Source organism: Sminthopsis crassicaudata, chromosome 3 (genome assembly GCF_048593235.1).
Source record: "Sminthopsis crassicaudata isolate SCR6 chromosome 3, ASM4859323v1, whole genome shotgun sequence".
In the NCBI taxonomy this organism is placed as follows: Eukaryota; Metazoa; Chordata; class Mammalia; order Dasyuromorphia; family Dasyuridae; genus Sminthopsis; species Sminthopsis crassicaudata.
Window position 1 is genome coordinate 638919826 of NC_133619.1, and position 22293 is coordinate 638942118.

Below are 22293 nucleotides of genomic sequence, written 5' to 3' on the forward strand. Positions count from 1 at the left end.
GTAAAATGGGGATAAAAGAGCAACTACTTCAAAGGACTATTGTAAGGTCCAAAGGAGATAATTTGTAAAAGTACCTGGCACAGTGCTTGGGGCATGGCAGAAGCCATATAGATCTTTATTCCCTTCCCCTAGCCACTCCTGGGTTAGAGCCACCAGAACTGAGTTTATTTCATTTAATATATTTTAAAAATTATGTTTTGTGTAAGACCCTGTACTAAGAGGAAACAAAGCTTGACTGTTGGCTGTGAGCAGGCCTGAGATGAGCTCACAGATGGCTATGAAACAAGTTAGAAGCACAGGAGAAAAAAGTTGAGAAAGGGGGGAGCGTCTTGGGGAGTGGGGGTGGGGTGAGAAGACCCTCCATGAAGACAGGCATCCGAGAGCTTGGAGCGGAGGGAAAGATTGCAAAAGGGGAAATCACTTCAGGGAGTCCATATAGGTCTACAGATGGAAGCACGGGTGGGCAACAGGATGCAGAGAAGTTCTCATGGTCCTGCAAGAGTAACAGCCAGTTGAGCATAAAGCACAAAATGAACTCAGGCTGGCAATGAATGCTGAGGACCCCCCCCTAAAAAAAAAGGCTTTGAAAACTCCTTTGGAACAAGGGAGGGTCAAAAAAGAATACAGGGCTGAGGTTCTGGGGTGGAGGGGATGAAGGCCAGGAGTAACTTACCTTTTGGTTTTGCCTTCTGTGACATAGAGAAGGATCTTGGAGAGATTTCCAAGCCACCTAATACAGCCTAGTAGTTATGGGAAAAACACTTGGCAAACCTCTGTGCTCCATTCAGATGTGAGTTCTAAAGGATAGAATCAAAAATGGTGAATAATTGGGCCAATGAATAGGGAGATATTAAAGCGTAGCTCATGACCCTTTCAGGTCACCAGGCTCTGATGAAGTCTGCGGCCTAAGAAATTGAAAGTACTGGAGGATATTACTAGTGAGCCACCTTTGTGGTTCTTGAAAAAATGGGGAGAAGTAGAAGAGGAGAAGATTCAATGGACTGAGTTTTATTTTTATTTTTTAATTATAGCTTTTTATTTACAAGATATATGCATGGGTAGTTTTTCATCATTGACAATTGCAAAACCTTTTGTTCCAATTTTTCCCCTCCCCCTGATGGCAGGTTGACCAATACATGTTAAATATGTTAAAGCATAAGTTAAATACAACATATGTATACATGTCCATACAATTATTTTGCTGTACAAAAAGAATCGGACTTGAAATAGTGTACATTTAGCCTGTGAAGGAAATCAAAAATGCAGGCGGACAAAAATAGGGGTATTGGGAATTCTATGTAGTGGTTCATAGTCGTCTCCCAGAGTTCTTTCTCTGGGTGTAGCTGGTTCAGTTCATTACTGCTCTATTGGAACTGATTTGGTTCATCTCATTGTTGAAGAGGGCCGTGTCCATCAGAATAGATCATCATACAGTATTGTTGTTGAAGTAGAGAATGCTCTCCTGGTCCAGCTCATTTCACTCAGCATCAGTTTCATGGAAAAAAGGTTCCTTACTCCTGATCTGGCCCATCAGGGGGTTTTAGAAAGATAAGGAAACTGAATATGATTGGCATGTGATTTAATGAGTGAACTTTGCTTTGCCTTTCTGAAATCACCCTGCTCATCATTTCTTACAGAGCAATAATGTTCCATAACATTCATATACCATAATTTACCCAACCATTCTCCAATTGATGGGCATCCACTCAGTTTCTAGTTTCTGGCCACTACAAAGAGGGCTGCCACAAATATTCTTGCACATACAGGTCCCTTTCCCTTCTTCAAGATCTCTTTGGGATATAAAGTCAGTAGCAACACTACTAGATCAAAGGGTATGCACAGTTTGATAACTTTTTGAGCATAGTTCCAAATTGCTCTCCAGAATGGCTGGATGTACTCACAATTCCACCAACAATGTATCAGTGTCCCTGTTTTCCCACATCTCCTCCAATATTCTGCATCACTTGTCCCTGTCATTCTAGCCAATCTGACAGGTGTGTAATGGTATCTCAGAGTTGTCTTAATTGCATTTCTCTGATTAATAATGACCTTAGAGCATTTTTTTTCATATGGCTAAGAAATAGTTTCAGTTTTTTCATCTGAGAATTGTCTGTTCATATCCTTTGACCATTTATCAATTGGAGAATGGCTTGATTATAGAGTCAATTCTCCGTATATTTTGGAAATGAGGCCTTTATCAAGAACCTTGGACTGTAAAAATGTTTTCCCAGTTTATTGCTTCCCTTCTAATCTTGTCTACAGTAGTTTTGTTTGTACAAAAACTTTTCAATTTGATATAATCAAAATTTTCTATTTTGTATGGACTAAGTTTTAAAGAAAAAGCAGAAGAGTTTCCAAATCGAGGGCCAAAGAGTTTGGCTTTTAATTTCTCACAGCATTCTAGGAATGGCTGGTGAACATTTAGAAAGGGGAGCAGTGATACCAAAGACTGGCTTATGGCACAATAGCTTTGGTTTCCTTTTTGATAATGTCACAAGACTAGTAGATGAGTGATACAGACCCCTAATAAGCAATCTGGTGACAGTCGCCCACGTTCTGACTCCAAGCAGCAAAACCCAGCTGTGACAGCTGACCGACCTATGCTCACCATCTATATAAATGGCATGCCATTAGAAAGACAGGTGGACACAGGTGCAGATCGCACAGTCATTAGAGGTGCCAACTGGCCCAGTCACTGGCCAAAGACTAAGGCAGACACCTACATGTTTGGGGTAGGAGGATCAATAGCAGCTGAAGTTAATGCTACCCCTTTAAAATGGATATTTGAAGGTGAAACAGGAATTTTTACTCCTTTTATAGTTGAAGAAAATCCCCATCAATCTGTGGGGAAGAGACATTTTACAACAATTAGGGTTAAAAATGAAAACTTTGGTTTTTTAGGCAGGGCTGCTGTTGAAGGCCTGCCAACACTTTCACCTGTTCCTATCCAATGGAAAACTGATACACCAGTGTGGATAGAACAGTGGCCCTTAGGTAGCGATAAAATTCAGGCCTTATTAGACATAGTACAGGAACAACTTGACCAAGGACACTTCCAACCTTCTCTAAGTCCTTGGAATTCCCCAGTATTTGTTGTAAAAAAGAAATCTGGAAAATGGAGGATGTTGATTGATTTAAGAGATGAGGGGAATGTTGTAACTATATTTAACTTTATGTTAGCAGAGCCTTTGGCACAGTCGCTAATGCTACCCTTATGGAGGAAATGGACAAGGGCACTGGAAGGTAGAACAGTGAAGTGGAACCCCCTGTCTGAATGATCCGAGTGGATTGATGTGAACCTGAAAGGTTGTTTCTTGTAGAAGAGCTCCCAGATCTGTGCTTAGTCTCCTGCCATTTATCATTTTAAAAATGATGCCTTAGATAAAGGCTTAGTGGCTTACTTTACTAAGTCTGCAGATATCCCATGCCAGATGGCAAAGTCCAAAACAGTGTTGACAGGCTCAAATTTTGGGCTGAATGGAGTAAGATGGGATTAATAGGAATTAATATGACCTTAAAATTAAGCCAGAAAGGTGATGCAACAGTCCAAAAGGCTGACTTTGCTCTGTTAATAGAGGAATGAAGTCTAGAATGAGGATATTACTAGTCCCACCATACTCTACCCTGATTAGCCTTTGTGATCTGCAGTATTGCCTTCTGGATGGAGCGCCATGTTTTAGGGAAGACATGGATAAGTTAGGAAATGTCCACGAGAGGATGACTTGAATAGCGAAGAGCCTCAAGTCCTGCCTTGTCTTAGAGTTTAGCCTGTAGAAGGGAAGGCTTAGGGCCTAAGAGCTCTCACCATTTAACTTGTTGGAATCAGAAGGATTTATATTTGATAAAGGCACAGAAGTTTGCAAAGTGTTTTCCTATACCCACAAGATCCTTCTCTTTGTCGCACAAGACAGAACCAAAAGGCGAGTGGTTCTGACTTCTGGCCCTGTTCCCCTTTCTCGATTCTCCCTTGTTCCAAAGGAGTTTTCAAAGCCTTTTTTTTTGTCTTCAACATTCATTGCCAGCCTGAGTTCATTCTGTGCTTTATGCTCAGCTGGCTGTTACTCTCTCAGGATTGTGAAAACTTCTCTGCATCCCGTTGCCCACCCGTGCTTCCATCTGCAGACTTATATGGACTCTCTGAAGTGATTTCCCCTTTTGCAATCTTTCCCTCCGTTCTAAGCCCTCGGATGCCTGCCTTCATAGAGGGTCTTCTCATTTCTCTATCCCCCCATCCCCCAAGATGCTCTCCCCTTTCTCCACTTCAGCTGTCTGTGACCTCATCTCAGGGCTCTTCCAACCCTGAGAGCATCCTGAAGGCAAATTTTATCTCTAAGGCAGGGATTTACACATAGCAGGGGGATAACAATTTTTTTTAACCAAATTAAATGAAATAAAGCCAATTCTGGTGGCTCTGATTCAGGAATGGTTAGGGGGAAAGACTGGTGGAAAGTTTAGATTTGTTTTGCTTGGTCGTGTAGAGTGAGGAAAGTGAATGAAAATGAAGCAGATTTAGACTTGATACAAGGATTAGTTTCCTAACAATTAGACGAATTCTGAAAGTGGTCTGCACCCTCCCTAGAAGTCTTCAAGGAGAGGTTGGATACCTACTTGCTGGGGATACCTACTTGTTGCAGAGGAGACTTGGGGTCAGCCATTGGTGGTTGGCCTAGGTTGCCCCCAGGGGCCCTCCTGGGACTCTGATGGCCGGGCAGCACAGTATAGGAGGGGCACTGAAGCCCACCAGACTCCCGTAGGAAATTAAACCTTCATCTTCCAAAATGTACTTTGAAAGGCTAAGTAGAGCAACCAAGGAGAACTCTATTCAACTACGGGACGGTTGATGTTCCTTCCCCCTGGGTGGAGGGGAAGGGTAGGGGAACAGTTCTCTTCAGATTGACGTAGACCTCAAGCCTCTGGTCTCTCCTTTTTGAGGATCTTCTTTGTCAGTAAATTCTCCATTTTAGGGAACATCTTCACTTTCTTCTCTCCTCCATTCCCCTCTCAACCTTCTAATTCTATGAAATTCTCAGCCATATAATTCTCAAGAGTGAGTCCTCTGTAGAAGAAAATCCAACTCATGTGCTAGAAGTCTAGTTCTTATTATTTTAATGTTTCAAGGGTGCCAAGGGAGGACTGTAACACTGTTTTCTGTCACATCTTAAGTCATCCCTTGTCCCCTGAGCTGATTGTCTTTCCTTTGCTATAAGGGCTTCCTGAATTTTTGATCAGTAAGGTCAGAGATCTTCAGAGGTCAGTGTTCTGTGACTCAGCTATGTAATATCATCAAAAGAATATTAATGAAGAAGATAGGTGAGGGAGAGCATCAAAGAATTGCCGCAGTTTCCCAAATTTAACACAGTCTTACATTTATATTTATATTGTCATTGTCTTTTTGAATGTATTTCCTGTTCTTACTTTAGAAAATGGTTGAGTGGGACATTTTTCTCTATTAATGAAGACTCTGAATATGCCAGCTTCTCTTCTGTCCTTAGAATCCTAACATTTCTTCCAGGTACATCTGGGGGGCCACCTCCTCTGGGGAGGAGCCCCTCTTGTCAAACCACCTTGTACTTGCCCATCTATTTACTTGTGTTCCCTAGGGGAGTGGACAGGTTTTGAAGGCAGGTACTGTCTGCCATTTTTGTTTCAGTCTTCCCAAAGTGCCTTATGCTAGTGGGTGCATCATAAATGCTTGTTGCGTGAAATGCACGGTATGTGTCTGGAGCCTTTATGGATATTTATTTTTCTCCTGTCATCATTGGTGGAAAAAAGATTCCTCACTCCTTATTTGGCCAATCAGGTGGTTTTTAAAAGATAAGGAAACTGAATATGATAGGCATGTGATTTAATGAGTGAATTTATATAAAATGCTTTGCTTCACAAAGCTCCCTGTGACAATTTGCCATTTATTCATTTGCCAAATGAGAGAAGAGGACTTTGTGCCCTGAAAGTGAGGAGATGGTCTTGTTTTTCCTTATTTTGGGAAAGGAAGGAAGCTAGTGTGACAGATATCTAGTTATGTCACCTTAAGTAGAAACTCTGATCTAGTCTGAAGGCCTGGATTTAAGTCCTAGCCCTATCATTAACTCTTTTTGGGACCTTGGGCATAGACGGGGCCCCTTCTCTATAGAACGAGGGGAGACTGAACTAGACAATGTATCTCCAAGGCCTCTTCCATCTCTGCTGTTTTGTGAGACTGTATGCAATGGGCTGGACCTCTTCATCCATTCATTCATTCACAAAAGAGATTCTGTAGAGGTACAAAGATAAATAGGACCCAGACTTTATTTTCTAGGGTCATCTGATATAATCTACTGGAGGAAAGGATATATATGAATAACTGGGAAACCAAGAAGATAATAGAGGGAATAAGCATTTATTAAGTACCTGTTATGTGCCAGGCACTATTTTAACAGTTTCATAAATAAGAAAGGTCCAGACAAAATACTGTGAGACATTTGGGGAAGGAAGATTGCCTTCACATTTCCTCTTCCTTGAATGAGGGACTGAAGTGAAGGAAAGAAGGGATTTGAATAAGTGGAGATGCTGGCCGTGAGTCAACTGTTCAGAGGAGACAGGGGCAGGTCGGGGTGGGAATAGTTACTGAGTAATTTAATTTAACTAGAATGTAAAGTGTCTATGGGAGGGCTGCTGAGAAGAGGATCAAGCTTCAAGAGTGTGAAGAGGAAGCAATGACAGGACTTCCTAATGGATGGGATTTGTGGGATCAAGGAGAACAAGGTCAAAAAATGACTCCAACGTGCATGATAAGAAGCTGGTTGATGCCTTTTGGGGTTTCTTATAGTTTTGTCTGCTCCATGTTTATCCTTAGGATTTGGATTGGACCTCAAGGCTATTTTCTGCCCAGTTTCAAATCTCGCCTTGGCAGCTTGTTGGAAATCAGAGAGTGGCTTTTGTCTAAGACGTGGCAGTGGAGCACCATGGACCAGTACAGCCTTGGGGATGATGGTGCCCTTCAGTCAGAGATGCATCTTCCTGGATTTTCAGAGAGCCAGGGGCTGAACTGCAGTGACACCCTCAATCGGGATCTGTGCCCCAACACAAGAGACCTGCTCTATGCTGGCCTGAGCAGCTTAGACCTGGACCCGGGCCTCCCAACACCAGATATGGCCAGTGAGGCTCTGGAGGACAACCTTGATGCCCTCTCTTTGTATTCAGGGAAGGAGGGAGACTCGGCAAAGCTGTTGGAGGAATATGCTGACTCAGACTCACAGCCTTCCTTGCAGGGTGAGCCTGAGAGAGATCGAGGGGGAACTCACTGGTCTTGTGGGAATGCCATGGCAGGGGTTGGGGTGGGATCCCCAGGTATCTCTGGGGGCTGAAAAATTCTCCCCATTCCATCAGAGACTAAAAACTCCCTTTTATGCAGATAGTCTATTATTCAAGCCAACGTCCTTCTCTTTTGCACGAGAGTTGAAAGGGAATAACTGAGCACATTTTAAAATTATGTAGTTTAAATAATAATCTGGTTCACCTGCCAGCTGCCGCCAAAGAATAAATCCATCATTTGATTGAAATCACTTAATGATTTCTTTGGAAATTGGGTTGAAAATCTGAAAGCATCAGACTTTTAAAAAAGTACTTGATTTATTTTTCTCAGAAGAGGTTGCTTTGAAATACCTCTATTTGGGGGAAAAAATTTTATCAGTGCTAATTGCCGCTGTTGTCTCCTAAGAAGTTCAGATGCTTTGCTTGAATAAAGTTCACAGAACTCATTCATTGCCTATCATGACATAGTTAGAGGATCCCAAATCTAGAACTAGAAGGATCCTCAGAAAATCATCTAATAGAATCCATTTTATAGATGAGGAAACTGAGGCCTTTGTAAAGAACACGATTTGCCTACTGATTTATTTCACTGTCATTAATGAGGCCTTTAAAAAAAGAGAGAAATGTCTTTATCTTAGGAAAATTGAAGGAAACGAGGCTCCAAGAGGAAGAGACAGCATTTGGGGGACTCTGCCTCTCTTTCTCTAGCTGGTTTTCCATAGACAGAAACACTCTCCAGAAATGTGCCTAAACTGAGCCAAGGCTGTGATCACCTTAAGATGGAGGCTTCAACATAATTAGAGGGAGGGTGGGACAGGAGAGAGATGGAGACAGGGAGGGAGGAAGAGAGGATGGGTGGCGAGCGTGTCTTTGGGCAGCGGGCAGTCGTCGGGCACCTCAGATCCACAGGTGCAGTTGGTCACTCTGCTGTGTAAGCAGGCGGCAGTGCTTGCCCTCCCAGGCTGGCCTGGCCTCCGCTCCCTCACACTGGGTCAAGGAGCTGGAAAAGCTGCAGCCCAAGAGTCCGCACCCTGATCAGAGAAAGGCCTACAGGCCGTGGCCTTTGAGCGTCTCGTTCTGCAGATGGGGAAACGGAGGCGCCCTGAGCCAGAGCGGTAGAAACACGGGGAGCCCCCTTCCAAGGGCAGAGTTCTAACTCCCCTCCCTGGGATCCCCCTGAATGTAACTTGCTCCTCTCTCTCCATTCAGATCTGGGGCTGGGCGTTCTGAAGGCTTCTAAAGAAGCAGATGAAGGAGGCAGGACCAGCTCGGGCAGTGCCAGGAAAGGAAAACGGCAGCACAGCTCCCCCCAGAACCCGTTCCTGGATTGCAGCCTCTGTGGAAAGGTGTTCAGCAGCGCCAGCTCCCTTAGCAAACACTACTTGACGCACAGCCAGGAGAGGAAACACGTCTGCAAAATCTGCAGCAAGGCCTTTAAGCGTCAGGACCACCTGTATGTGGGAGTCTGGCGAGGCCCTGTGCCCTGGGGAGGGAGGCCGGGCGGCGGGGGAGGGCGGCGTCTTCTAGGGTTTGCCCTTTTGCTCCCCCTCAGGAGACAGTTTGATGCTGTTCAAGGCCATGTGAGGCCATGGGTGGCCCTTGCTCAGGCTCCTCTGGTGGGCCTGGAGGGTCCAAGAGCAGAAAGCCTTTGAAAGCAGCCTCTCCCGCTTCATCTGGCTCCTGAGGCCCAGCAGCTCATTTCGGTGCACGTAGCAAGTGATTCTTATGGCGAGCCCCCCACTGAGGGCGGTGCCAACAGTCACTCGGCGAGTTAGGCGAGAGAGCCCGCTGAGGGGGCAAGAGCACCAATGGCCATGACAAGAGGGAGGAAGAGAGGGCTAGACAGGATGCTGTGAAAAATTGGGAGGGGAGGCGGGAATGGCCGGGGAACCAAAAACGCCAGCTGTGGGGGCCTGAAGGGAGAGCGCCAGGACCGAGGAAGCCCCGAGCCATTGGGCGGCTCCCATGTTGGACCTGGGAAGAGACTGGCGAGTCCTGCTGTCGCACCTCCCCAGTGAATCAGAAAAAGGGGTTCTTCCTACTGTACCTGATTAATCAGTTTTCCAAAGGGAATCTTTTCCATGGATCTCAGAATCTCAGAAATGTTCCTTTTGTTCTTGGTGGATGGGGTAGTGCCCTGTCTTCCCAGTCCAATGAAGAAGGGGCTGAGACCTTAGTGCAGTCAGAGCTGGGGCTAGTGGCTGAGGGGGGCTTCATCCTGATGCTCTTGTGGCACTGGAGGGCTTCGATCTCTCCCCGGGGTCCCATGGCCACAGATTGATTGTGCTCATCAGGGCCCAACTTCTCGTCCACACGTGATGTGTTGGGGAGGAATTGTGTCCTCCCAGGGGAACCGTTTGGAAGACTCCTCAGGAAAGAGGCACCTACAATTATGTGCTGAGATAGCTAGATTGCCCAGGGCGGGCTCAGACGTGGCTAGCGATGGAGATGTTCAAGATGGGGGAGATCCGGCCCTTTCTCTAGGGGGACGACATGAATTTTGTCCCAGTCATCTCACCGCTTGTCCCTTTTGTGTTCTGGCTCCAGGACTGGACACATGCTGACCCATCAGAAAACCAAACCTTTTGTGTGCATTGAGCAGGGCTGCAGCAAGAGCTACTGTGATTATCGTTCCCTGCGCCGACACTATGAGGTGCAGCATGGCCTGTGTATCCTGAAGGAGGCCCCTCCAGAAGAGGAAGCCTGTGGGGACTCCCCCCATGCCCACGAGGCCGCCGGCCAGGCCGGGCCCAGCAGCCTCCGAACCCTGGTGCCCTCCGAGGCCCGCTCCCCCAGCTCCCTCCTGCCCAACCGAGATCTCCTGCGGTGCATTGTGAGCAGCATTGTCCACCAGAAGCTCCCCTCACCCGGCCCAGCCACTGCAGGGGCACCAGATGTGGATGGGAGGGGCTCACTGTGCCCCTGTCCATCCAGTGCGGGCTCTGTCTCCTGTACTCCTGCCAATGCCCTGGCACCCACGGGAGCCCTGGGCATTGAGCCTCCCGAGGAGCCTCGTCCCCCAAGAAAGGATCCGCCCCCCTCTGACATGTTCACGGTTATCCACTCGGGGAACCTGGCAGCCATGGCCCCAGGGGGAGAGAATGGAGCCTCTGACCCAGCCGATTCAGAACTGCCTTTTCTCCCACTCCCGTCTGCTGGGCTGGAAAGTTGGTCCGATGGGGGGACCCTGCCTTGCCTGCCTCTCTTCCGGGGCCAGGCGGTCTCAGCCAGCTCCCAGCCATCTAGTCACAACTTCCAGTGGGTCAGGAACCTGCCTGGCTGCCCCAAGAGCAAAGGGAACAGTGTCTATGTGGTCCACAAGCCGGCTCCGGTACCTGCCCGGGACGGCTCCGAGCCGGGGCCCGGGCCCGGGCCTGTGTCCCCCCTGCTGGACCCTTTAGCTGCTCCGGCGGGCGCTGGTCCGGAGGATGTGCTCTCTTTCCCTCCCACGCTGCTAAAGGCACCGGGGGACACCCTGAGTGATGCCAGGTTCGCTGGTGGGGAGGACAGCTCGTGGCCTGCCCAGAGGAACAAGTACGAGTGCGAGCCCTTCCCTTGGCAGAACCCTGGGGAGCTGGGCCTCCAGGATGTGCAGAAGCCGAGCGGGCTCCCCCCTGAGAGCACCCCGCTCTTCCGGCAGCTCTTTCTCAAGTCCCAGGAGTCCCTGGTGAGCCATGAGCAGATGCAGGTGTTCCAAATGATCACCAAATCCCAGCGGATCTTCTCCCACACCCAGGTAGCAGCAGCTCCCTCTCAGCTCCCACTCCCAGAGACCAAGCAGGCTTTGCTGAAACCACTGCAGGGCGTGTGGCAGCAGCCTCTGGCCCCAGGGGCTGACTCGTTCCATGCTCTCCCGGGAAACCCGGAGCAGGAGGGGTCGCCGGCCCGCAGGAGAAAGACCCAGGCCCTGTTTCCAAGAGAGTCTTCACCTGGGAGCACGAGGCGGGACTCCAAGGGAGGGCCCAAAGTGGCCCCTGCTTTGCCTTCCCTTGGATCGTCCCTGGACCCTTGCGGGAATCCCGACGCTTCTATGACTAAGCAGTTGCGGTCAGCCAAAGGGAGCGTAGGTCTGGGGGATGTTTTCTCCCCAGCGCATCCTCGGCCGTCTCCGTCGGGGGTGGAAGAGCCAGCTGGAGGCCAGTTCCATTCCAAGCTGTCTCAGACGGAGAACGGCGCGCCCTCGGCCTCCAAAGGGGACAAGAGTCAGACCTGTGCCAGAGAAATGGGCTATCGACTCTTCTCCGGCAGCACCAGAGCCCAGCGGTTCTCTGGTTTCCGCAAGGACAAAGTGAAGATGGACATGTGCTGTGCAGCCTCTCCAAGCCAGGTGGCCATGGCTTCCTTCTCCTCAGCCGGAGCCTCGGCGGAGCCCACGCGGGACATGAAGTCCAAGCTGACCATCTTCAACAGGATCCAGGTGCTTGCTCCTCTGCCTTCCCCCTCCTCAGCCACAGCCCTGGGCATGGAGGGGTGTGATTCCCCAGAATTCCCTAGGACTTCCCTGCCTGTTTCCTGCACCTTTTTCCCTTTGGCTTTTCCTGCAGACATTTGCTAACCGTATAATCATAATCCCCTTTTCTGCCGAGCTTCAGGCTTATGGAGCTTTTTATTTGTGACATCCCTGGGAGCTTTGGAATATTGTGTTGAAGGCTCAGAGATGGGAAACTTCAATTCAGTAGTTATCGGTGAAAGGCGTCTATGTGCCAGGGCCCATGCCAAGTGGCAGGGCTGCAGAGAGAGGCAGAAGACAGCCTCTGTCCATCCAATGGGGGAGGGACCGTATACAAAGCGAGCTCTGTACGGGATCATAGAAATGATTAACAGGGAAGGCACTGGAATTAAAAGCAGTTGGGGGAGGCTTCCCATAGAAAGTAGGATGGAAGGGAGGCAGCCCGCTACCTTAGGGCTACTCTGCTTCCCCCACATCGTGGTGCCTTTAAAAGATGTGATTTTCTTCGTTCAAACCCAGTGGTGGGACGGAGAGAGAAAAATCACCTCTTTGGAGTCAATCCTCGCCCCTCAGGTTCAGAGCTCCCTGTCCTGCGCAGGATTGCTGAGGAAAGGGCCTTCGTGCGAACTATAAACCCCTCTCAGAATGGTGTCCTGTAGTGGCTGACCCTCCTCACGCTTGCCTCCTCCGGGAGGGATGGGGCGTTTTCTGGCCGCCATGGCTCCCATTCACTGAGGTGCTTTGGTTCTCTGCTTTGCAGGGCGGGAACATCTACAGGTTGCCCAACCCAGTGAGGGACGAGAGCCTGGTGACCGGATGGTGAGCTGAAGCCGTCTTGGCGTGGGGAGGGGGAGGGCCTGGTGAGCCAAGAACCGGACCTGGAAATCCGTCCAATTCAGCAGACATGTATGAAACATGACCTGTGTGCTGAAGCCACCCCTGCCCTCAGGGAGCTTTCACATTGAGTTTCAGTAAATTCAGTGTTTATGAAGTTGTGCAAAGTGAGTGGGAGGGGGAGGGAAGGGGGAGAGAGACAGGGAGACGGGATGGGGAGAAGAGAGAGAGAGGGAAGGAGGGAGGGAGAGAGAGCCAGAGAGAGGACAAAACAAGTAAAGAAAGGGGTGGAGGGCATTAGATCCTAAACTCCCCCTTGGGGTCATCCCCAAAGCTTGTGGCCTGACTTTGAAGGTGATTTCTGCCCTTAGCAACCAGCTCAATGGTGTGTCTCCGGACTGGACGGAGCCCAGAAGCACTTATGTCTGTAAGAACTGCAGCCAGATGTTCTACACTGAGAAGGGGCTGAGCAGTCACATGTGTTTTCACAGTGACCAGTGGCCATCACCAAGAGGGAGACAGGAGCAGCAGGTGAAGAGGAAGTCGGATCTCGGTTGTTTCCCTTCCAGGGAGGCTTCTTACTGGGGAGGGCTGCAGGGCTCGGGTTAAAGAAAGATCCTGGAAGGAGATGGGTCATTGACCTCAAAGGGTCTGACATTTTGGCAGATAACACAGTTTGTGGCGAGGGGCTGATGGTGGTGAATTGGAGTTTGGGTACTTTGGGCCCTAACTGCGTAATGCAAACCCCATCCTTGGGCTGGGCCTAAGTCTTGGGACTGTGCTCCCTTAGAAAACAGGAGTCATCCTTTGGTGGCTTGTGAAGCATCAAATGGAGGAGAAAGCTTCTGCCTTGGCCCTGAATGTGCTCATTATGTCTTTCTTATCCATGACATCTCGTTTCTTGGTTCAGGTATATAACACGGAATATTGCAAACCCCAGAGATTGGTCCTGAGGCCAGAGGGGGACGGACAGAGTCCACCAGGAGCCAAGAGGCCTTTGGAAGACCTTGCCGCAGCGCCTTTGGTGACTCCCGTGTCTGTCCCTGTGCCAGCTGGGAGCCGACCTCCAGGGAGCCTGACCAAGGTGGGTGACGGCTGTGGTGCCTTCTGCCATGCTGCCGGTCTGGAGGGCGGGCTCGCAGAAACATTGTAGGACCGAGGATTCTGTCAGGCTTTTATCAGAGGGAAAGGAAAACACAAACTCCTGGGTAGCTGCGTGGCCCCCAAGAGTGAGTGTGGAATATTTCGCACACAGCGGGCAGCCTCGTGAGGGGAGGATGCCGGTCTGAGAATTTCTCTGTATTCAAGCAGCTAGTCATTGTCTGCCCCTTAAATGGAGCCAGGTTCCTGTGCCTGGCCCCTTCCTCTCGGCACAGCCTTGAGGTGAGCGGTGCCCAAGGGGCTCCTGGAGCATGGCGGCCCATCCATCCTTCTGGGAGTTCCTCCTTGCCTTTGGTTGTGGGATAATCAAAGGACAGGCTGGAATAGTGGAAAAATCAAAAAGATTCCTGACCCCAGCTCTGACTCTGACTGGCTCTGAACTTGGGTGTTGGGTTCATCTTTCTTAAACCTCAATTTTCTCATCAGCGAAATGGATACGCAAACCTCAGTTACTATGGAGAGATGAGTTGCTGTTAACTGCAGGTGGTCTTTGAGGCTCTCAATGTTTTCATCCTCTAGGGACATGAGAGGGCTGGTCGAGAGGAGAGAGACACTAAGGAAACCAGTCAGCACAGAAAAAGAAAAAAACGCCCCCAGCCCAAGGCATTATTTATCCCTCCTCCACCTTCGGTTTTTGGAGAGATCCAGCCTGGCCCCGGAGGCTGCTATCAGAGCTGTCTGCGTTCCCCCGTGTTCCTGGTCGACCATCTCCTGAAGGGTTTATTCCAGTGTTCTCCATACACACCGCCGCCAATGCTCAGCCCGATCCGGGAGGGGTCAGGATTATACTTCAACACTCTCTTCTCCACGTCCGCTCATTCTGGTCCCGAGAGGCTCTACGGGGCTGTCCTGGGTGAGGGAGAAGGACCTTCTGCACGCGCCCAGCCCTCCCATGTGTCTGGGGCCGTTAGACTGGGATCTGGGTGGGCGCAGCGAGGCCCTGGCCCCTCTCGGCCCGTCTCGGCAGGTGCTTCTAGATTGCTTGTAGAGCCGGAGCTTAATAAAGCCGGAGGTGGCCTTAGAACTCAGAATGTTTGTGTCAGAAGCAACCCGAGGGCCTAGAACATCAGCGCTTGATGTAGAACGCTTAATGTTAGAGCTGGGAAAGGGGCCTTCGAGGCGATGCCGGCCAGCCCCTCTTTTGTAAAGGAGGAAATCAGTTGTGGTCTCTGAGTTTAGGAAGGCTCGTAAGCGCCATCCGAGAACCGGGGAGAAGGACCGCTGGGACCCTCGGCTTCCCCGTATAACGTCTGTGGTCCTGTGTTTTCTAGACCAAGTGGATGGCTCTTTTGGAATCGCTGTGGTCAAAGACGACACCAAGATCAGCATTGAGCCGTGAGTGGGAGTGGGTGATGGGGGGTGGGGGTGGGGACAGCCCTCTCCCCACCCTGGACTATCCGAGAGGGATTCTGGGAGAGGACCTGAGCCCAGGGGCTGGAGAGGGCCTAAGCCTAGGGACCCAGGAGCTAGAGAGGGCCCCAGCACAGGAGCCAGAGTGGGCTCCAGCACAGGGGCCAAAGAGGGCCCTTCCAGGCCATCACTCCTCATCAGGGAGAATGTCCAACAGCCAGGAGGAGCAAGTGATCTCCGGCTGGCCGGGGCTGCGGTGACGAGAGGGCACTGCCCTGTAGGTCAGTCATCAAGTCACCAACACTTAGAGCATGTTGCCTCAGGTGTCGGGTCCTAGGCTGGGGGCTGCTGGAGATGCCGACGAGAAGGGTGCACAGAATAAGTAAATAGGGACTAGTGAGACAAGAAAAGGTCACTTGGGAGAGAGACCAGCGTTAAGAAGTCTTTATGTAGATTTGAGCTGCTCCTCAGAGAAAGGGGGGGATTCCTTCAAGTGGAGGTGATGAAGGAAGGGCTGTACTCTACCTCGGGGACAGCAGAGGTAGGAGGAATGGGGCTACGGGCAGCTGGCAGCTTTCTGGGGGACACTGGTGGGGTCAGCTTCAAAAGGCTGTTTGAGAACAGGGGGAGCTACTGTTGGGCCAGAGCCCCCTCAGCCCCACCCTTCATGGAAGCTGATGAGCCAGTTGAGGCCCTGTGGGAGGACAGATTGGAGGGGGTGGAGATGAGGAAGAGATGGTTCCTGCTGAGCTTACTGTAACAAACAAGCCAGGATGTGATAAGTGTCATTAAAAAGGTGCCTGGACAGGAGGGAGATCAGGGAAGTCGGACCAAAGTCTCCAAGATGGAAGAGGGAGTTTCCATTTGGCTTGTGTGTAGGGCTCCCTGCAGAGATGGGGAGGCAAGGGAGCCAGGTTATGGAGGCTGGGGAGTCCGGAGGCCAACAATAGAGGGAGACAATGGGAAGTGGGGAGGCAGCCCGGCAAACTTAGGAGGTCCCTAAGGAGGCACCTCCCCTGCCCTCGACATCCAGAGGGTCCGAGGGTCAGGAAGGACGGGACTCCGTCCTTCGACGGTCCCTGGCCAAATCACAGAGCCCACGCACTTTCTCTGCCCTCTCGGTGCCTTTCAGTTATACTCTGTCACTGTGCGTTTCCACTTCAGACACATCAATATAGGGAGCCGGTTTCAGGCAGAGATCCCAAAGCCCAGAGAGATTTCTCTGGCAGAAGGTGACCAGCATGGCGCTTCACTGGTGTGGAAGCCATGGGGAGATGTGATGACCAACCCAGACACGCAGGAGAGAGGTGGCTGCCACTTGTGGGTCTTCCCGTTTGCCTCCCACTCCCAAAGGCAAGGGCGTTCCACACCTCTCCCCTCAGCCAGAAAGCAGGGCCCAGTGGCCCCTGAGACATCTGGCTGGCTGCGAGCCCGCTCTGGAATGAGGGTGGCCCACTTACCCAGCCCTCCAGGGGCACCCAGAGACCCTCCTCTCTTTCTCGTCTCCTTCCTGCTCGTTAATCTGGGCGCCCGGTCCCGGGAGGTAGCCAGGGACCTGCCTGGGACAGTCAAGAGAGGCCTCGATCTCTGGTTCTGGTTTACTGATCTTCGGTTTCTCCTCCTACTCCCCGTGTCTCGTCGGGACCGTAGTGACTGAGCTATGTAACGTGGCCTGCTCCAGTGTGATGCCAGGAGGGGGGACCAATCTGGAACTCGCCCTCCACTGCCTGCATGAAGCCCAGGGGGATATCCGGGTAAGGGGCTGACTGCTGGGGGGCAGTCCTCCCTGCCCACGACACCCCAACCTTGGCTTTAAGTGGGACTTAGTCTCCCTGATTCTAGGGACGTCCTTAAAGTACCTGAATGGGGGCTCACGGGGGCTCACGTTTGGTCTAATTCTGTGTCTCGTGACAATTGACAGAAAATAAACCGTGGCTCGGGGTCGTGCTTCTCTCTCCTGAGCTCACCTCCAGTTACCAGCTGCTGGCTGGCTGGCCTCCTCTGGGGTCCAGGACAGAAGTTACGCCCTCCCTGCTCCCCTTCCAGGCTCAGCACTCCTTGTCTCCCCTCTCACCCCTCGGTCACCCAGTGGCCAAATCTTGGGGGTTCTTCCCCTCTTATCCCTTCTTTCCACTGTTGGCGAGTCCACTAGTCACAGCTTCTCATCCCTTATCCCTGGACTCTCCCTTGGGAGGGGCTCCCCTGCCTGACTCACCCTTCACATGCTTGGGCCGTGGGACCCAGGACTTTGCTGCTCAAGGAGCTTCAGGGTCGTCCTCTGACCTTTACAGCTGTTCACCTGCCGGCTTCAGGCCGGCTCCAGACCCTCGTCCTGGCTCAGCTAAACAGGCCTGCACGGACCCTGGACGCCGTGCCTCCTGCCTCCGCTTTGGCCGGTCCCCTGGCTCACCTGCTGCTAGCCTCTACTATTGAGGATTCCCCCCAAAATCACTTTGTGGTGCAAAGACATGCTTTTCCTCGAGGGCAGAGCCTCGCTTGCCTTTTCTCCGTGCCCCCAGCATTATGCCTGGCTCAGGATAGCCCACGAGAGCTACTGAGGGAATGCGAGACCTCCTAGGATGACAAATAGCACCTACTGAGTGCCAGGGTTCGGGGTGACGGGGTGATGGCTGGATTTAATGGAGGGGAGCTGACAAAAACACCCAGTATTACGTGATTAGAGGCATATAAAATGAAGCTCTCAGAAAGATGTGAAGGGGGAACCTTGTCCCCATTGGGCGGAGCCTCACCAGGTGATCTGCCTTGGTTCTAGGATGCTCTGGAGACCCTGTTACTTAGAGGACCCCAGAAGGCTCCATCTCATCCTCTGGCTGATTACCGTTACACAGGTGCCTTGTCTTCAGGGGTCTGGTCCCTGCTGGGGACAAGGCAATCCTGGGGCTCCCCGGGGGCTGGGAGATGGGCCAGGGTGTGGTCCTGAGACCCTGGCACAAGGGTTGGCTTCTCAGAGTGGGGCCTTTCCTTCTGGCCCACAGGGAGAATGACCTTTTTTCCCCCTGTGTTTGGCAGGTTCAGATATCTGGACCCCTGTGGAGAAGAGACTGTTCAAGAAGGCTTTCTGTGCCCACAAGAAGGATTTTTATCTGATACACAAGACGGTAAGGGCCATTGCACATGTGGGCACCTGCTGCCATCAATCCCCCCCCCCAATGCTGCCCTCATAACAGAGGGATGGGCTGCTTGGCTGGCTGAAGAGATGGCAGAAACTGACCCTTTGCCCACTGCCCCACAAAAGGGAGCCCACAAAAATCTCATCATTTCACTTTCCCAGCAGCCCTGCCAGGCAGGTGCGATGATCATCCACATTTTGCAGTTGAGGAAACTGAGGCAGACAAGTGAAGTGACTTGTCTAGGGTCACGCAGCTACTGAGTGTCTGAGGGCAGGTCTGAACTTGGGTCTTCTTGACTCCAGGGCTCTACTGCACCAGCAGCTGCCCATCTCCCCCTTCTCTGCATTCACCTCTGGGTATTCCAGAAAGAAATGACACAAACAGGCAAGAAATAGCAATTTCACAAGAGCCTCTGGGTGCTTGCCTGGCACCGGCCCTGCATTTGAGGGGCCAAAGCTGGGAACTTGGTAAATAGGAAGAGATCACTTGGGGGAAAGTAGCGTCCAATGCCGTCACTGGGGGGCCACAGTGCAGGGAGCCTGTGGTCAGACACTGGCTGGCTGACCCTGGGAGAGCCACTTCCCCCAGTTTGTCCGTTTTTTCTGTAAAATGGGCTGGAGAAGCAAACTGCTCCAGTGTCCCTGCCCTAGTCGGGGCCACAGAGCCGGGCACAGCTCGACCACAAAACCGTCTACAGAGCCAGTGTTCTTTGCTGGGCCCTCCTGGAGAGTCGATGGACTGGAGGGTGAAAGGTCCCGGTGGGCCGGCGTCTAGAGTTTTGTGAAGGCGGCCGCTCGTGAACGTTCTGTGACCCGCTTCTCTTTTCTCTTACTAGATTCAGACAAAGAATGTGGCTCAGTGTGTTGAGTATTATTATATCTGGAAAAAAATGATAAAGTTTGACTGCGGCCGAGCCCCAGGGCTAGAAAAGAGGGTCAAGAGAGAGCAGGATGAGGTAGAAAGGACAGAAGAAAAGGTAGAAGGATGCTCTGGGAAACCCGTCCCAAGTTCAGCCCTGAGGTGTTGGGGCTCGGAGGCTCCCCACTGTCCCGGTGGGGGGTTCCAGAGGGGATGGGATAGCAGGACCCTGCTTCGTGACCTGAAGCCCTTCCCCATCCCCCCCTCTCGCCACAGCTGGGACGTCGCTCCCGTTGTTAGGGCTTCCTTTGGTAGGGGTCTTGTGTCTCTGGAGCCCGGGCTCCATGGGGTGGCAGGGCCCTGAGCCTCTCCTCCCCTCAGGTAAGCTGCAGCCCCCGAGACCGGCTCAGTCACCGGCCCACCCCCGAGCTGAAGATCAAAACGAAGAGTTACAAGAGAGAGGCCAACGTGACCTCGAGCCCGACCATCGGCCCCAAGAGGACGCCGGAGCCGCCAGGGAGCGCGGAGAGCCAGGGCGTGTTTCCCTGCCGGGAGTGTGAGAGGTATTTATCCCCTTTGCCCCCAGAGGCCCCCCCCTTGCCCTCTGTTGCTTTATCCTCCGAGGACTCAGACGTGCCTTGCTTCCCGCTTTCTCTTCAGGGTGTTCGATAAGATTAAGAGTCGAAACGCCCACATGAAGCGCCATCGCCTGCAGGAGCACGTGGAGCCTCTGGTCAGAATGAAGTGGCCCGTGAAGCCCTTTAGGAGTGAGCCGCGAGATGAGGAAGAGGAGGAGGAAGCTGGGGCGGAGGGGGGCCCCCTCCGGTGGTGACGGGAAGACGGCCAGGATCCTGGGGGCGGCCTGTCCGGCCGGGGCCTCAGACCTGGGGAGAGCTGGTGAACGGGCCCGGAGGGCCGCTGGGGGCACTGGCGTCTCTCCCGGGCTTGGTCCGATGGGAAGTGTGCCCTCGACATGGCCGCCTCTTGTCTTGGCTGCCCCATTGGATTGCCCCAGGGTCTGATGGGGCAGCCACGTCCTTGGTTGGGTCATAATTAGGAGCGGGGCAGGGAAAGCACAGTCATCACACGCTTCTCGGTCTGTGTGGTGTGGATGCCGGAGGCTCTGTACCATCCAGTGGGGTGACCTCTCCCCTTTTTCCAATCATATCTCTTTGGGAGGGAGGGGGGAGAAAAAAAGACAAAAAAGTTGGATCTGAGTAGCTCTTAAATCTTTGCCTAAGTTTTGGGGTTTGTTATTTTTGTTGGAAAAGGCCAAGATTTCAGAGAATCAGTGGGAAAATACCTTCATAACGATGACATGTCAGGGCCTCCCTCACCCAGGGAGGGGCCCTCTGCATTGAGTCCAAGGTCCTGTGGTGACTTGTACATTGTTTGGTTTTTTTGTACGTGCCTACTGTATAGCTTATTAAATTGGGTTTTTGAATGGTTCTTGGCGTGCTGCGGGGACTTCTTAAAGCAACAGAGGCCTCCCGATCTGCCATTTTTCATCCAGTTCAGTTCAGCACTTAAGAAGCACCTACTGTGTGCCAGGCACCGTGCAGGATCTTGGAGATGTAAGACAGAACCCCGACAGCCCCTGCCCTCAAGAAGCTCACGGGGGAGACGACCTGGCAACAGCTTCAGGAAGCAGTATTTGCTACAGAATAGAAAGGCGCTGCAACGCGGAGGGTGGCGAAGGCTTCCGGGACTTTAGTTTCAGGGAAGGTGGGAGGTAGAGATGAACTCAGGAGAGCGGCTTTGGCTCAGAGCCAGGAGATGGGAGGGTGGGCAGGGGTCCCCGTGTGCCTGGAGGAAGACAAGTTGGGAGGTAGGAAGGGGGCCAGGTTCTGGAGGACTTGCAAGGTCCGAGCTTTTGGGGTTGGCTCCTGGAGGGCGTAGGGAGCCGCTGGGATTTACTCTGGGAGGGGGCGGGATCAGACCAGCACATGGATCAGAATGCGGGGTGGACCCGAGTGGGGGAAGACCGGAGGCTTCGTGCACAAGTCCGAGTGTGAGGCGGCCAGGAGCGGGGCAGTGCTAGGGGCAGAGGTGGGTTCGAGAAGGGAGCGGATAAGACAGGAATTGGTGCTGGGGGCACCAGCAATTTGCTTTTGCACAATACCGAGAGGCTGGGAGGAAAGGGAGAAGAGCTGGCCGCCTTGTTCACTGTGGAGCACCTGGCAGAAATACTGCAGATGGGAACGCTGAGGCTAACAGGGTGCCTGCCCTGGTCATCCAGCTAGAACGCGTGGGAAGTGACTTGGGGTGCAGCGGCCAAGGGGCGCCACAGGGCTGGGGGCAATTCAGTCCCCGAGAGCTGAGGAGCTCAGGCTCGCTCGGGATTCGAGGCAGCATCTGGGGGGGATGGGGCGGAGAACCTTCGGGAGGAGAGCGGTCAGCAGGGGCAGAGGCCGCAGAGAGCGTCGGGACAGTGAGGACTGGGGCAAAGGCCACCCCTGCCAAGCGAGGGAGCTGCAGAGCCGCGGCCCACGGGCAGGCTGGCGGGACACAGGCGGGAGGCCGCCCTTTGGAAGAATGAGCGGGGCCCTTCCCAGGACGCCTGTGGGTGCGGGGTTAGAAGGCTCAGGGTCAGCCCGGGTATGGCAGCTTCAAGGCAGGAGGGAGGGCCCCCAGCCCCGCTCTTCTCCGGGGAGGAGCTCCAGACTCCTCCGTGCGCCCCACGCCGGGACGCTCCCAGGCGGCAGGGATTGGGGGTCTGCGGCCCCTTCCGTTCTCCCCTGCCCCGTGCTCTGTCGGGAGACCCCACACCAACCCCCCGGGAGAGAGGAGGCTGGGCGGGAGCACGGCTCAGTGCCCCGGGGCCGGGCCAGGCGAGGGCCGAGCTGTAGGTGCGGGGAGCTCCGCGGGGGACCTATGCCCCGCCCGGACTCCTCACACTTAGCGCGGGAGCGCCCCTTGTCCGGGACGCGGCCACGTGGCCACGGAGACCCCTTTACTGCCCCGGACCCGCCGCCGGCCCAGGGCTCCACGGGGAGTCAGGCCTCGAGGCAGAACGCTCAGAAACCGCGGCTCGCCCCTCCGCATGCGCCCTGGGCCCGTCCCGGACCTAGTCTCTTCTTTATTCCCGGGTTTGGTCAACAGGGGGCGAAGAGTTGGAACAAGCTGGCCCAGCAGCTTGAGCATGCGTATTTGCACGGCGTTATTTCCTCGATCCGCTGTACGTGAGCGCATCCCATTCCGCTCACGTTCATCTTCCCT

The 22293-nt window shown here is 52.6% G+C and overlaps 1 protein-coding gene across 4 annotated transcripts in view; it reads left to right on the top strand.

The window, feature by feature from the left end:
- The window catches only part of ZNF541 (zinc finger protein 541), a 29622-nt gene extending 9099 nt beyond the window's left edge, over positions 1 to 20523 (top strand). For 2 of the 4 annotated variants that reach the window (XM_074306917.1, XM_074306916.1), the window contains 15 exons: positions 6833 to 7248; positions 8500 to 8743; positions 9838 to 11707; positions 12501 to 12559; positions 12946 to 13105; positions 13485 to 13658; positions 14255 to 14588; positions 15007 to 15070; positions 16250 to 16392; positions 16736 to 16839; positions 17859 to 17934; positions 18116 to 18204; positions 19052 to 19192; positions 19456 to 19637; positions 19735 to 20523. In XM_074306917.1, the coding sequence (XP_074163018.1) occupies positions 6942 to 7248; positions 8500 to 8743; positions 9838 to 11707; positions 12501 to 12559; positions 12946 to 13105; positions 13485 to 13658; positions 14255 to 14588; positions 15007 to 15070; positions 16250 to 16392; positions 16736 to 16839; positions 17859 to 17934; positions 18116 to 18204; positions 19052 to 19192; positions 19456 to 19637; positions 19735 to 19906 (4119 nt within the window). In that variant the 5' untranslated portion in view covers positions 6833 to 6941 and the 3' untranslated portion in view covers positions 19907 to 20523. The remainder of the gene's footprint in view (positions 1 to 6832; positions 7249 to 8499; positions 8744 to 9837; positions 11708 to 12500; positions 12560 to 12945; positions 13106 to 13484; positions 13659 to 14254; positions 14589 to 15006; positions 15071 to 16249; positions 16393 to 16735; positions 16840 to 17858; positions 17935 to 18115; positions 18205 to 19051; positions 19193 to 19455; positions 19638 to 19734) is intronic. The other 2 variants (XM_074306918.1, XM_074306919.1) reach the window with 2 other exon arrangements.
- The last annotated feature ends 1770 nt before the right edge of the window (positions 20524 to 22293 follow it).